At 45.7% G+C, this 15,484-nt stretch overlaps 1 protein-coding gene across 3 annotated transcripts in view; it reads right to left on the reverse strand.

Moving 5' to 3' along the window:
• Window positions 1–3,871, reverse strand: part of znf423 (zinc finger protein 423) — a 134,055-nt gene extending 130,184 nt beyond the window's left edge. For all 3 annotated transcript variants that reach the window (XM_087842754.1, XM_087842753.1, XM_087842752.1), the window contains exon 1: window positions 2,833–3,871. In XM_087842754.1, coding sequence (XP_087698880.1) covers window positions 2,833–2,872 — 40 coding nt within the window. In that variant the 5' untranslated portion in view covers window positions 2,873–3,871. The remainder of the gene's footprint in view (window positions 1–2,832) is intronic.
• Window positions 3,872–15,484: the final 11,613 nt, after the last annotated feature.

Consider the following 15,484-nt stretch of genomic DNA (forward strand, 5'->3'; position numbering starts at 1 on the left):
ACATAATGCATGAGAGACTCCAGGGGCTGAGAGCTGAGCGAGAGGAAGAGGAGAGAGATAGGACAGCGAGGCTGCTGGAGCAGACACAGAAGAAGAAGAGAGGGAGATCTCTGCAGCCTCGCTAAAGACGCACATTAAAAACGGATTAATCCACTGAAATAATATTTTGATAAGAGCAAAGCTGCTCTCTTTCATTTCTTCCTCCTTTTTCTCACCCCGCGAGCTTCACGGCGTCACACCATTAGTCCGCGTTCAATTAACAAACTGCAATTAGTCGAGTCCCCTCACTTCTAACGAGGCCTGATCGCTCTAAAGGCGACGCTGGTCCAGCACGAGCACAGTTACATCAGAGAGAGGAACACAGCACTGGTTTTACTGGTTGTCTTCAATATTACTGTTTGATTATGTGACAAACATGTCCTGTCATTACAGAGTACGATGAAACGCAAAGCTGTGAGCAAATCTTATTTATGGCAATATTTTTTTATTATTTTAATGGCAAATAAAAAATAATAAAATTAATTTCCTGGTTATATTTACAACAGTCTGAGCCACGTGTTGACAACATGTCAGCAGGCAGGAAACAGTCAGAGTGTCAACAGAAAAAAAACAGGAACCTCATTGGTTAATGTAACCGTCAGGATTTGCCTGTTCAGATAAATTCTGACAAACGATAACCAGAGATGGATTTATCAGCCATCGGCCGGCACAGCCACCAGGCGGCTGGCAGGAGATGGATGAGGTGGGTTTCGTCCTTGTTGCTGTTTCGGTATGCCTGGCTGGCCAGTAACCCCAGTCAGAGCCAGCAGTCAGAGTTGGGTGAGCAGGTGAAAGACAGAAGAACATGAAAACACAGATAATCCCCCCGGTGATGCTCACCTCATCCTGGCCTCCATCGCTCCCTCCCTCTTGCCCGCTCACCTGCTATGTGCCGCTGCACTGGCCCCAAACACCTTTCCTCCCTCTACCTTTTACCCTTCGCCTCCTCTTTTCTCCATTTCCCCCAATGCCCAGTCGTGCCAAGCTGTCAGTGGGGCAAGGTGTGGAGGGGAGATAGCAACATGCATGTACACACAGACGACTGAGTACGCAAACGCACGGCGCTTATGCGAGCTACAGTACAAGAGCCGTGTTACCTTTGTGGTGGTCGTCAGCCTCAGCTTTGCTCTGCTCGGCTTCGCTTGGCTGCCCGACTAAAGCTAAGCTCTGGTTATCCAGGCTGCCTTAGCGACACGCAGCCTTCGTGTGCATGATGCATACAAACACACACACACAATGCAACGATGAATGCAACGACTGGCCAACTGTGCCGAGCATCAACAACACCACAGCCGTATTCAACCACGTTTCACAGCGTGATTGATGCAGCGCAATTTACTGTAATAAGACAAGAAATATCAACAAGTGACGGGAAATTTATTAGAAAAACGCCAGAATAATCTCTCCAAACTGTTTTAATGGTTATCATCCAATCTGTGAACAAGCTGGGAATCAGAGGTGCAGAAATAGACACGCAGTGTTTTCTGCAGCAGAGAGCACACGTCAAACCCAGCTTCACGTTTGGAAAGCTTCCTTTATAAAATTCAAAATCTAATTATTTTTATTGGATAGGCGTAGTTATTCCTCAACAGCGACAGAGACGGGCCGCAAGCGTCAACTGAAAATCGAGGCTTCAGAGTAGATATCTGGAGGACAGTGACGATCACCTCGTCTTCCAAACGTAAACCCCGCTCCCCTGGATGTTATGACAAACAGCAGGCTTATTTTCCTCCCTGTACATATCACCCACATTATCAGAAACAACCCGTTCTGTCAGGACATCCTGTGTGGCCCTCCTGCTATCGACAAATTAATCTCACGCTGCCTCCGATGAAACAGGCTCATCCTGGGAACCTGTAGGAGAGGCTGAAATCTGTCGATGCTGTTCATCAAACTAACCGCCCAGGCCGAATCACTGTCAGAAACCCACTCGCTTCCTAGACAGTCCCAGAAAGGAAAGGCCTGCATGGTGGTGGAGATGGGGGAGGGGGTGGCGACCACATGGTCAGCTCATCCCGTTGCCCATCTGGGTCCCATAAAGGAAACACGGAGGCCAAGGACACCACATGCCCCATGCACGATGCCCACTCACCCATGCACAGCAATGAATACCATTTTTATGATAATGTGGAAACTGAGGCCTCCTCGTGCAAAATGAAGAAAGATTTTTTCTTTCAATCCATCTTACAGAATAAAGACTTTGTCAAACTTTTAGAAAATCAAACCCTGAATTGCAGCTTCACATGTGCCTGAGTATTTTCAATACCTCAGTAAAGCCTGCTGTTATTCAGAAACAGTGCAAACGCAAACACACCACCGCGGACTTTATCTCTGTTATGGAGTTTTAAACATTTGAAGAGAAAATGTGCAAGAAAAAAATTGCTTGAGTCAATTTTATAGTAATGAAAATAAACACGAGTGACCCACGCAGAGTGGGGGCCAAGTGATTTGGGTCAAACAGTCACATTTATTAATACAAAGCAGCATCTCAGGACAAGCGGATTTTTTAAATGACATATTATTAATCAAGCCAATCACAACCTCCCACTGTCAGAAACAGAGCAGCGATCGCGTGGACCTGACACTGTGTCGGAGCACATTCAGCTGATGGGAAGGTTCCGGTAAATTCACTCTAACGGTGCCGTAGCAGCAGCTGCATGCAATTAAAAACCAAACCGAGCCTGTGCCGTGAAACTACACGCGGACTAAACGATCCAACAGAAGGCGTCTCGGTCACGGCTCCTCTCCTCCACAGCGCCCGTGGACATGAAGTACCCGTAAACACTTTCTTACCTTTCACGGAGCGAGGTTTGGCCTGTTTGCGTCGCGACATCTCTGCTCCGGGGCTGCGCTCTTCGCTCTTGAGTTGGTTTGTGTTCCGTTACAGGCGGACACGGTCCGGCTGTCCGTCCTCCGCCGCTGCTCCTCCGCCTGTTGCAATGCGGCAGCTTCAGTCTCTGAGAGCGAAGCGGCCCTTGGTCCAAACACGCCGGGACTGAGTGGGGGGGGCTTCGAGGCGAGAGCCTGCTCTTCCTCCGCTGTGGCCGGGGCTCGCGCAACCTGTAGCGTAAACGGGGGGAGAACTTCCCGTCGTGGCCGCGACGCCGACAGCGGCTTTTTAAACGTCTTCTCGCTTCGCCTTCTCCGGTGAAGCCCGAGCGCACTGACGGACCAGGGCGCGAGCTGCCGCCCACGCGCGAGGCAAACACCTGAGCAGGTCCCGAGCTGTTTAGAGGGGAGAAAAAGTAACAGCGGGAAGCTTCGGGCGCGCGGAGCCCGGAGGTGGTGAGAATGTTTGGGAAATTGCTTTGGAAATGAACCGAGGCTTCTTCCCCAGCGCTCGCTTCGTCTTCGACGGGCTTTGTTTGACTTTATCGAAACTATTTCGCTGCGTTTGCCTCCAGGAACCGAGCAGCCTTCGTTCCGTCCTGATAGTCTACACTAGGCAGTGGTGGTCTGGTGGCATGGGCATTGCGCTCTTCCCCTGCATCTCCACCCCGCGGGGAATGCTGCTTTTACAACCCACGCTTTCTTTCTGTTAATATTTCCCAGTAACGGCGGTGTTAACAGCAGCCCAGTATTTCTATGAGTCTAACCCTTCGCTAGCCTCTGTCTCCCTGCTTTTTCTTTGTCCTGACTCTGGCTACCAGTCTCCCTCCTCCTCCTCTGCCTGCCTCTGCTGGCGGGGCTGCGGCGCAGACACACATAATAAAGCCAAGGCAGGCAGTGCTTGGCTGGAAATGTAGCCGCGTCCCAGCAGGGGGATGTGAGAGAAGGGTCCCGGCGGGGGAGCGCTCTGATCCCGCAGGGAGCAGCTCGGCACAGCCCGGGTTGGCTGAGGCAGAGAGGCAGGAGAGAGGCAGGCTGTGCTGCGGGGAGAGAGAGAGGAGGCGTGGAGAGAGTTAGGCAACAGCGCCCAGCTGTGGCCGAGCGGCACAACTACACCGGGGGCTCTGAGAGTGGAGAGGGAGGAGACGGAGCTGGATTGAAGCGCGGAAGAGTGCACCGAGTAACCGAGGCTAATAGCGTGAGGGCTAATCAGTGCCGGTGGTTGCGTGACGTCATCAAGGTGACAGGAAACAAGACCGTGACGACATCACTTTGCAGCAGTGTCCAAAATGTTAGCCAACTGAGGGCAGTGATGATGTTTTTGACTTCACCTACAGGGACGATAAAGTAATCACTCTCGTAGACATCTCCATGTGACATCATGATTCTGCAGCTGAATTCATTTTGAACATCTTCTGTGATCGAGCCTCTCAGTGCAGGCGTGTTTGGAAGTTCTCAGTCTACAGAGAAGCATGAGCAGATTCATCCATCCATAAAATGTTTTCACATTTATCTCTGTGTTGATGTCTTTACAGCAGCTTCTTCCTCGGTTTAGGCCGAGCAGCACGTTTTCTTCCAATGGAGACTTTATGAAATTAAATGTCTGCTGTTGGATCTCCATCACAGGTTTAAATTCAGCTGAGCTGCTTCCTCCAACAAACAAAAGGTTGTGTTCAGGATCATGGCCTCTTTCTGCGCTCGCACGGTGAAAATAAGTCATTCGACTTACTGTAAAGACATAATTCAATTAGCCACACAAGTGTGTGCAGTGATGTGAATGTGTGTGTGTCTGTGTTTGTGTGTCTGTGGAGCTCCTTTTATTTGCAGTGAAGAAAAGAGGGACATGTCTGTGGACAATGTTCGGCAGACAAAGAGGGAAAATGAAAATCACTGGGTGCTTTGTTCTTGGCTCGGTGCTCCAGCCGAGCGCTCTCTGACCGCAGCTGAGCTTTTCCATGTTCTCGCTCTCGCTCCGACTTCCCCTCTCCCGTCTCTCGCTCTGGTTGTCATGGATAGCTGGGTAACGTGGCGCTCCCTGTGTTGACCAGCAGGATCGCAGATTGAGCCTCCCTGCCCCCCAGCCCACCCCGTCCTCCCATGGAGAGACAGGGCAGCCTTTAAGATTGACCCCCCGCTGGGGTTTGCAAGGGTTTGGGGCGGGGGGAGTTCTCATCTCTGTGCACTCCATACCCTCCCTCGTCTCCCTCTTCCTCACCCTCCAACCTTCACCCTTCCCTCCAAATGAAACGAGTGCACGCCAGGAGACCCGTGTGTGTGTGCGTGCACGGAAAGCTCCCCCAGGGTGACGGCTGCTGGCACGGAGGGGCAAAAGCCCTCGCTCAGCGGTCGGTCCTCCTTCCACCCCCGTCCCCCCTCTTCGTTTCTGCCGGTAAATACAAAGAGTGGGAAAAAAGCCCACATTACAAGCTCCTTAAGGGTCAAGGACAGGCCCCACTCTGAATAGCTTCTAAGAGTCGTATTGTTGATTCACATAGCCAGCGATTACACCCTCTGTCATCTCCACACGGATTTGGCTTTTTTATATACACAACAAGAGAACATCAAGTAGCAGCCACTGAATAAGTCGGCCAACAGGCGTGCGGTGGGAATTGATACAGACAGCACATCAATGGAATAAACTGGGGGCAGATGTAGAATTACAGCCACAAAATGTGGATTTGGCTAAAAGATTTCATACCTCAGCAGCAGCCGCTTTCACAGCCGTGTGGAATGTGCGAGCGCGGAGATTATGACACAGAAATGCAGGATTATGTGCATTTTTTTATAAATGCACTCTGTATACGTTACCGTGGTTACATTGTGTCTGTGAAACAACAAGAAAAACGCACTTTTGATGCATTTAAACTAATCGGTGTCTGTGTGAGGTTTGTGGGTTTGACGGCGGAAAAAGGACAACTGTACATGTTTGTTGTCGTGCTGCTTCAGAGCTTCTCAGCAGTGCAAAGATTTCCTCATTGATGTGAACCTGAGCATCTGAGTGGCCTGCGTGGAAAAATAGAAACATTAACGGGATGAGTCTGCACTTTGGTTAATACGACGTCATCAACACCAGTTACATTTCTCAGAAACATTTAACACGTCTGATATTCAAGTTATTAACTCGACAAAATGAGATTTACGCTGCTGTCGTTCTGATTTTGTAGTTTTATATGAACCTCCTTCACTTTCTGCACTCGAGTCAGTTCAGTCCTCACAGCGGTCCGTCTGTGTGACAAAGACGCTACGTCGGCAGCTGTCATCACAGCGTGCGCCACCGGCTGGACAGTCCAAGTTTATAAACTTAACCCTTTCATGCACGATGGTCACTACGGTGGACACATGCAAAGCCGTCGTCTTGTATTTGTGTCAGTGTTGATGATATACTTCCACACGAACACAACACACAGTGTGTATTATTGACTCGTCTGTCAAATTCATAAGTCAGAACATATGTTGTCCACCTAAGTGTAAAAAAAATACATCTTTAAAACAATGAAGTTCAGAAAAATTGATGTTTTCATAATTCATGCATGAAAGGGTTAAAGCAGTTGGCCTGTGATATTGCTGTAAAGTACAGGTACACTGCATATTCCTCTTTTTTAGTGTTTATTTATAAGATTTAAAGTTCAAAAAGACATAAAATCACAAGACAAAGGAAAAAATTCAAAAACAACAACATCCGAGCACAGAGAAACAAATCCACCGCTCAGTCCAAAAGGTGTGAGGAACAAGTCCAGGAAGGAATCAGTGTCGTTTTACACAAAGTGCAGTCAAATTATGTTAATATGAGTGAGAAAGGACCCAGATTTCAACAAATGTAAAGCAAATGCCAGTCAGACCGTAGAGAAGCTCCTCGATATACAAACATGAATCATCTCACGCAGCCAAACCTAAATGGGGGAGGAGAGGGGGACGTCGGGGTGCCAGTGAGGCACAGCGAGTATACCATCTGACTTTACACAGGCTATATAAGTTAGTGTGGGGCAGGAGGTGTGTTCATCACATAATGAGGAAACAGACATTTATCATTCAGTCAGGATAAACAATCAGATTACATTTGTTCTGACTTGAAAATACAAAATGAAAATATATGCAATATGCAACTGGCCTGTATTCTGTTACGATGACTGTGTTCAGGATGAACTTTGGATTACCTCAACACTCATGTATGTAACGAATAATGGACGTGTTATTGGTAGAGTGTTAAAGGTCATCCCTGTAACACCCAGCCCATAGAAGAGCAGCCATTTTTGTTCATTAACCCTCATAGCCAAATCCACAAAATGTTTTTGCTGCATCATGTATGATATCTTTTTAATATATTATTATATATTTAGTAGGGGTGCAACGATACACAAAATTCACGGTTCGGTTCGATACTTTGGTGTCACGGTTCGATATTTTTTCGATACAAAAAAAAATGTTCATGCTTTTTTAATTTGTCACTTATTAAATTTTCACGGCACATTCTGCACCACATCTCTGTGCGTTCATCATTTGTTTGAAGCCAGCTCACCTCCTGCAACCACTTTTCCGAGAATACGTGCTTCTTTTGTGGTTTGGACTCCTTCTGACATTTCTTTGGAGGTGGAGGAACATCACAGTAATTGCTTAAAGGAGCTTCTTCGACATCTTTAAGAGTTCTAAACAAATGTCTGTCCTCCTCCTGAAAATCTTATGTACGCAAACACGCGTTGCAACTTCTTATCTTGTGCGGGTTTTTATTTTGACAGCGAATGCGCACCTGCGGACCACTTATGTGCAGCCCTGGTTATTTAGCTCGTCATATTGCAGCCACAGAAATTCTTTTGTCCATGAAACCATAAAGCTGCACTTTCTTTTTGCCTTATAGTCTGATTTGTCATAACTTTTCCGTTTTGTGGTAAGCTTTTCTTTGGCTGTCACTTCTTCACGCTGACCTGTCTTATTTGGCTCAGCAGAACTAAAATATATATCCTGCTGCTTTTACACACGCACTCACATAACGCTCAGCGATTCTCTGCGCGATCAACCTCTCACATGTTTAAGCTGCGGGAGATTTCACTTGTCATGTTTGCATAGTAAGCTAACGATTGATAAGATGATGTCAGAGGAATTGGTGCGCAAATTATCATCACTCACCAATCAGTGCTGTCGCTCTCTATACACAGTTAAAACAAGAGTAAATTCAAACACGATTTCAATATGTCACATATTGACAGTGGCTCGATGCCAATGACATAATTACCCAGCTACATTTCCGAAAGAATGCAAAAGCATTGACATATAGTTTTCCTTCCTACGATAGCCCGACGGGCAGGGCAGAGATAGATTTTGGTAGCCCGACTGGAAAGCTTTTATTTTGGAAAGAGACATTTCTCTGTAATAAACTCAATCCTCTCAATCCTCAATCAGATACAGGGTAAATCGCTAGCCCGACGTCCCCGGGCTAGCGATTTAGCCCTGTATCTGATTGAGAGTTTATCACAGAGAAATGGCTCTTTCCAAAATAAAAGCTCTACTATACGCTTCTTCTGGGCTATATTCTCAGCAGCATATTAAACATATCAGGTCCCCATAAGGAGAATCATGTGCTAACGGCTGTCTAAATGACTCGGCTAAAGTTTGTAGCATGCTGCTTGTTGTTTTTGTCTGCTTCCACTTGTCTATGCACGAGGATGATGTCGGAGTAAATGTGCAGTCATATTCGTTGTGTTCCCACTAGTGCTGTCAGCGTTAATCTGAAATGACGTTAACGCCACAACACGGCAAATCTCCGTTAACGAGCTACCGCGGATCGCCCGTGCTTGGGGCTGGACGGCCAACACGTTAACGAGCTAACTGCGCTAACACACTAGTTCCTACCAATGTAATTGAGCATTGCTGGCACATCCAACATACTGTTTTACTTTAGTCCATGACGCGCTTACCTTCAGGGTCATACGTCACATGAAAACCAAAATAGTTCCAAACGCCAGATCTGAATGAGGGTGGGGGAGGTTCAATTTGCCATGTTGCAAAGAGCTTAGCTTCTGTCTGCTAGCTTGCCCTGTGCTCAGTGAATCTGCGTTCGACTACTCCGCCTAGGCTGCACTGTCGAGTGCAGATCCACTGAGCGCTCAACACAGACAGCACCGTCAGAAGGAAAGTTGATAAAATAAATTAAAAATTTTGTATTGTTCATACATATGCGAACCGAAAGCACTGTATGGAACGGTTCAGTATCGATACGAGTATCGTTGCACCCCTAATATTTAGATAGATTGGGCGTTTTTGGCAACTTTTTGATAACAACAATGTTTAGACAAAAAAAAAAGAGTTTTGTCCAAATTATGGCAAGTATTGATCATGTTGAAGAGACAGAGGTCTCAGACACTCATGTAGCAAATATGATACAAAGGGCATTACGGGGTTAATTAAAGAGAGAAATGTCTGTAACGGTGCTGCAACAAAAGAGACGATAACTGTGTTTCCTCGACCTTGTAGGCTCACAGGTTCAAATCAAAGCCAGTCAACAGTCTTTACAGCTCCATGACCTCACATGTTCTCAGAGTCAGGTTTGCCTTCTGCATTTGTCACATACACTGTACATAAAAGATGGATGTAGCCACCATCCATCACCCAGTGGTTTGCTAAGCCCAAATCCCAGTTTTAGACTGGGTGGAGACATGAACCCAACCTCAGGGCATCAGAAGCACTCCAAGTACCAATCCCAAGTCTGGATAAGTGGTGTCAGGAAGGCCATCCATGTCACATCCAACACGTGGATGAATCCACTGGGAAATCAGGGATTGCTGAAAGTTGGCTTTAGGTTGCAGCTGGAGGGTAGCATGGCTGATTATAATTTTTAAACCAAGTGCTTATCGGGCTGTCAGATTCAGCTTCCCAAAATTATCCCAAACTAATAGTTCAATGAGTTTGTTGATGCCACAGAGTTGGTGGAACCCAAAATTCTCTCTAATCCACTCGTTTTCTCACATTTCATACATCCGTAGCAAAAATGACAATTAGTTAAGTGCAGGCGTTGCTAAAGGCTGACGGCGCCGTCTCCACGTCAGCGTGAACCCGCCCTTTGTGTCGAGCTCTCACACACTCGTGTCCCGTGCACCACTCTGCGTCTCACAGGAGTCAAAGACTGCCGAGGTGAGGAGCGCCCCATCCTCCACACTCTTGCTCCCGAACACGGGATCGTTGAGCTGCTTGCTAGCCTGCCACTAGTGGATCGAGTTCATGTTGTATTTATGTGGCCTAAAGCACACTCTCTCTTCCTTTATCATTCTCAGCCTCCCGTCTCACTCGCTGCCTGTCTTCTGCCGCGTTGAACTCTCGCCAGCTCTACTAGGTCTCCCCTCTGCAGACAACAGTGTTCCATCTCGTTGCTTTTGCCCTAGATAGCGTCTATTTTTATAGGAATAATTAGACACATAACTGATTTAAATACTAATACTGAGCCGTGTTCTTTTGTCTCAACTTAATGTGCGCTGGGTGCACAATGCCAAAGGTAAAAAGTGCACGTGCATGCACGCGTGCACAGTGTGTGTGTGTGTGTGTGTGTGTGTGTGTGTGTGTGTGTGCGGTGCGTGTGTGTGTGTGTGTGTGTGTGTGTGTGTGTGTGTGTATGTGCACTCTGCTGTCTAAAGTGATTTTTATGCAGATCGGCTCAGTCGTGGCACGGACAGAATGTTTCTGCATTACTTCAGTGTAACTGAAGTGGCTGCATGAGCTGCACACACGTGTGTGTGTTTGTAATTGTGTGAGCTGACAGGGGGCGATAGCATGTGGTGTGTGCGTGTGTGTGCGTATGTGTGTGTGTGTGGCAAGGTCTTTCTGCGCAGTGTACCAGGGGCACGGAGAAAAGCTGTCGTACCATAGGCACGAGGCGTGTGTGTGTGCGTGTGTCTGCGTGTGTGTGCATGTGTGCGTATGTGTGTGTGTGTGTGTGTGTGTGTGTGTGTGTGTAGGCTGCATTCATTATCCAACTGGAAGGTGAAAACAAGGCAGCACCTTTAGCCTGTGGTTACTCCTCATTAAATATTCAGTGTGAAACAGCAGAAAGATCAACATTACTTTAATATTTGTTTAGCCTGTTAATCTACACCCAGGCTCCAGAGTTTATATGGAGCTCGACAAGGAGAGGAAACACAGGAGTGATGGTGAACTTGCTGCCTTAAATTTTTATCTCTTTATTCTTCTGTCATTTATACACCTCTGTGTTGGTTGATGCTCACAGTAAACATGAGCAAAGTATCAAACAATGAGGCCGGTATATGAATCAGCTGTAAACACACAGTTTCAGGTTGTTCTCGCTCTTAACTCTACGTGGTGTCACTGAAAGTGGTCGAGGAGAAACACTGAGCTGAAAAAAAGAATAACAAGTCCCAAAGTCTGTTTCTGTTTAATGCACGATTCAAATTTCTATAACACTGCAGAAAACACGATGAACTGGGAACCTGTGCGGGGTGCGTGCAGCATCTCACCGCCCTGAAATCGATAGAGTTAAGAAAATAGATCAATAGACAGACGCTTCTTTGCTGTCTTATTACAGTGTGGTTAACATTTTCATGTATGAGCAGACAGTGAAGTTCAGCAGGTCACTGCAGCTCCGTGCCATCCACATGTCATGACATTTGCCCACAGCTCTCAGCACAGGAAGTGCCGAGCAGCAAAGACGTGCACTTCACAGCAGAGCAGAGACAGAGAGAGGAGGCAGTGGGCCACAGGCTTATAGATTACAGACTATATTATAGATGAGCAACAGGACATATTTATATACACACAAACACACCTGTGTGTTCTCCCTCCCCGTCCTTCAGGCCTCCTCTAAAACATTTCTTACATTCATCAGAGCTACCTCTCTGCTGCCGTACACTTTATGCCACTGTACCTAACTTAATGTCAGTTATAGAGTAATAATCAGCAGACTAACAGAAGAGTGAGCACATTTTCTAAAATCTCAGTATCTTTAATATTTTTGTCTTCTTTAAAATATCACGACTACGATGTGGTTCTCCACCTGGAAGAGTGAAAGTATGAGTTGAAAACAGATGCAGGTAGCTGCTGCGTCACACACTAGTGTCTATTTAACAGCCTGAGTTGAGCATTTTCAACATGAGTGTAATGAACATGTGGTGGAGCTCACTGAGAATCACAAAGGATTCAATTCAGGAAATAGAGCTTTATTATTTATTATTATACAGTGTATGAAACGAGCACAATGCTGTATTAAACGACTTCAAATGGAAAGTGAACCATAAATTAATTTGGGGGGGGGGGGGGGGGGGGTATTCTGATCATAAATAAAATGATTAATGGAGCCGTTTTTTCTTCATACCTTCTTCTAGCAACCAGAGGTCGCCCCGTGCTGGTCATTTGACAGAGTGCACATTAAAGGCTGTAACTGTGTCGTCTTTAATTATAAAGTATAATAACTTTAATTATACAGGAGTGCTCACAGAGGGGGGTGGGGGGTGGACGACTGCCCCAAACCTTCCTGCACTTCTTGATTTTTACGACCTTGTGCGTTGAGCGGCTGCTGCCACTGCTGGGTTGGAGACACGAGTAGATGATCGTGTCCGTTTCTACTAGAGATGGAGCGATCCGATATTACTACCGGTATCAGTCCGATACTGACCTAAATTACTGGATCGGGTATCGGAGGGAAATAAAAAATGTAATCCATCCATTAAATATCAGGAAAGCGCCTCACAAAACTCGCGACACGCAGTAACTCGCCTCATAACGTTAGCATGTCGGAGCAGTGTGGTCACGTGATAGAGCGGCTGTGGCGTGCGGGACCTGTCTGCGGTCTGGTTGAACATTTGTAGCCTCTCTACCAACCCAGCATTTCATCTCCGAGGAAGTTTTCCTAGAGAGAAGTAAAGCAAGTGTGTAAGTTCATCTCTGAATGTTTGTAAAGCATTCCAGCGTTAAGCTTAACAACCAATATATGGAGCGACTGCCTCTCTCTCTCTCTCTCCTGCTGCTACTTCAATCATGAAACTGATCAATGATCAGCTGATCGTCTCTCTTCTTTGTTTTTGTCTCACTTTGCACCAGAAAGAGGAAACCAGCAGCTGAACAACAGCAGCACGTTTAAGCTTGATAAGCTGTTGTTAGAATTTATTTAATATTATTTCTACACCAGGATCTTTTTCTACAGCTGACGTAACTGTGCAGGGGCGGATCTAGCAAAGTTTAGCCAGGGGGGCCGATAGGGCATGAACAGGGGAAAGGGGGCACAAAGACATACTTTTCTTTCTAATTTTCATTTAAAATGTCGAGCTTTTAATTATTTAATAATTATCTGAATCTTTCACCCAAAGTTTTAATCTGATGTAAAATGTATAGAAGTCCATTACTGTATATAGTAACTGTTAAGTCTGATATACCCTAGTAAGCTATACTACTTTTTCCTTTGGGAACCATCTGTGCAGTTCTGTAGAAGAAAGATGTTGAATCTATTTAATTATTGTAGAAAAATAATTGATTTCTGTGAATTTTTTTTCCACACTGCATCAAATTAAGGTTGATTATGTCGATTAAGCATCATGAGGTGGAGGGTGGGGGTGGGGGGGGGGATTCCCTTTTTTTTATTTATTTATTTTTTGTTGCTGGGAGTTGGAACCCTATCAGTTAGGTTGCTTACTCTTTAAAATAGCAGAATAGGGAGGATGGAGCAGGTTTAAGTTTATTAGATTGATCAGTATTGCTAAACTGAACTATTTTTTTTGCATACAGGTATAACAGAATAGCTTTAGTGTTGTTGTTTTTAAACTTGAGTATGAACTTATACAAAATGCAGCAAGATATAAAAAAAACTGTTTTATTGATTGAAAAACACTATCGGATTCATATCGGTATCGGCAGATATCCAAATTTATGGTATCGTATCAGACATAAAAAGTGGTATCGTGCCGTCTGTAGTTTTTACCACCATTTCAATGACAGTAAAGAAGCTCAGAGGTTCAAAGATTACACAGAGGCAACCGTTTGAAAAAGACGAGACTTCGTGGCAAAAGCTTTAGGATTTCAATCCTTCTCCTCTGAACAATGGCCGATGCTGAAGTTTTTAGAGTGACAACATCTATGTTCAGGAGAATATGGAGCTGTGGAGACGTCACAGTGGGGCCCGGACGGCTCCATAGTGCAGTTGTTTACACAGTTTTCTAACAAGTTGTGTTTTATTATATAAATACAACCCAGTGGTGTCTTATATGAATACACCCCTTTATATTTCCCATATATATAATTTCATATATATTGGAAATAATGAAATGATGTATTTTTACAGAATATTCTCGTGCTTTTCGAGTTATATTGCATTATGTTCCTGCAGAAGAAGAACATTATTGTGAACTGTGCAGACCTGTAAACTGTTTGTCTGCTGAATTTCAGCTGAAAGTGGAAGCATTTCTTTGTTTTTGTTTTGGACAAAAAGTAACTGTGTGTGTGTGTGTGTGTGTGTAATCTGCATGCATACATACAATGACATGTCTCCGTCTCTTGTGCCTTCAGTCATGGGGGAGTGTTAAAAAGAAACAGTGGCAGCACTAAAATGCAAACCAAATTGACTTTCTTCCATTTTCTTTTCTTTCTGCGTCCTCTCCGCTCTCATTGAGTGCTTCGTTTCTAACAATGCCGTGTTTCCCTCGCTGATCAGCCTCTGCAGGGAACCCCCCCCCTTCTTCCTAATTTCCCTCTACCTAAACAGAAAAAGCCCCGTTAAGGAGCGTCATTAGTGCCAGACCATGGTTTTTTTGTTTGTTTCCATACTCTCAGAAGAAAGAGGAAATGTTATCTGTGGCGGGCAAACTTAACCCAATTAAGATCTGGTGGGGCGCAGGGGCTTGGCTTGGGACACGGGTAAGACTGCCAGCTTTCCAAGCAGGCACACAGCCAGCCAGTCAGGCAGGCAAGTAGCCAGCCGCCCACTCAGTAACCCAGCAGCCAGTGAAACAGTCAGCCAGCCAGGAAACCAAGCAGCTGCCTACTCAGTATACCTACAAGCTAAACAGCCAACAAATTGGCCTCCAGTTAGCCAGCCACTCTGTCAGCTAGCCAGACAGAGTCAGCCTCTTTAGGCCGGTCCTGTGAAGCGGGTTTGACTTTTGTCAAATTATTTACTGTCTTCTTTTAGTTATACTTTAAGCTCTACAGCATATACAGTATATTTGCATATGTACAACAGGAAGAAGGGTCATTTCAAGCTGTTTTCGCATGTTCCCCCTCTCTCTGAGAAGAGCTCATTGAAGACGCTGTGAGCTGGAATAAACTGGACTGGTTTGTTACTGTTCTAGCAGCTGGATTTTCTTCTTCTGCGAGAGTACAGTCCATCGGCACCATGTTGCATCGACACAGTGGTCATGGAGAGCTGCGTTTCTGCACGCAGGGTTAATGTCTGCCTGAATACAGGCAAAGACAGCCTCGGGTTAGAATAAAGAGAGGTGCTCGTCTGCAGTAGGTCTGTGATCCTGCAGGTACCTGATAAAAAAGCGAGCGAAGTCTGGCACCAAAACGCTGCACACCTGTTTATAGTTGTTCAAGAATGGGTTTTAGGAACATATCAACTCTTTTTACACATTAACAGAGATACGTTTTAATGTGAACTAGAAGCTCTCTGCATTGCAACTTTTGCTGC

This window comes from Neolamprologus brichardi, chromosome 7 (genome assembly GCF_056152115.1).
Source record: "Neolamprologus brichardi isolate AB-2024 chromosome 7, ASM5615211v1, whole genome shotgun sequence".
Taxonomy (NCBI): Eukaryota; Metazoa; Chordata; class Actinopteri; order Cichliformes; family Cichlidae; genus Neolamprologus; species Neolamprologus brichardi.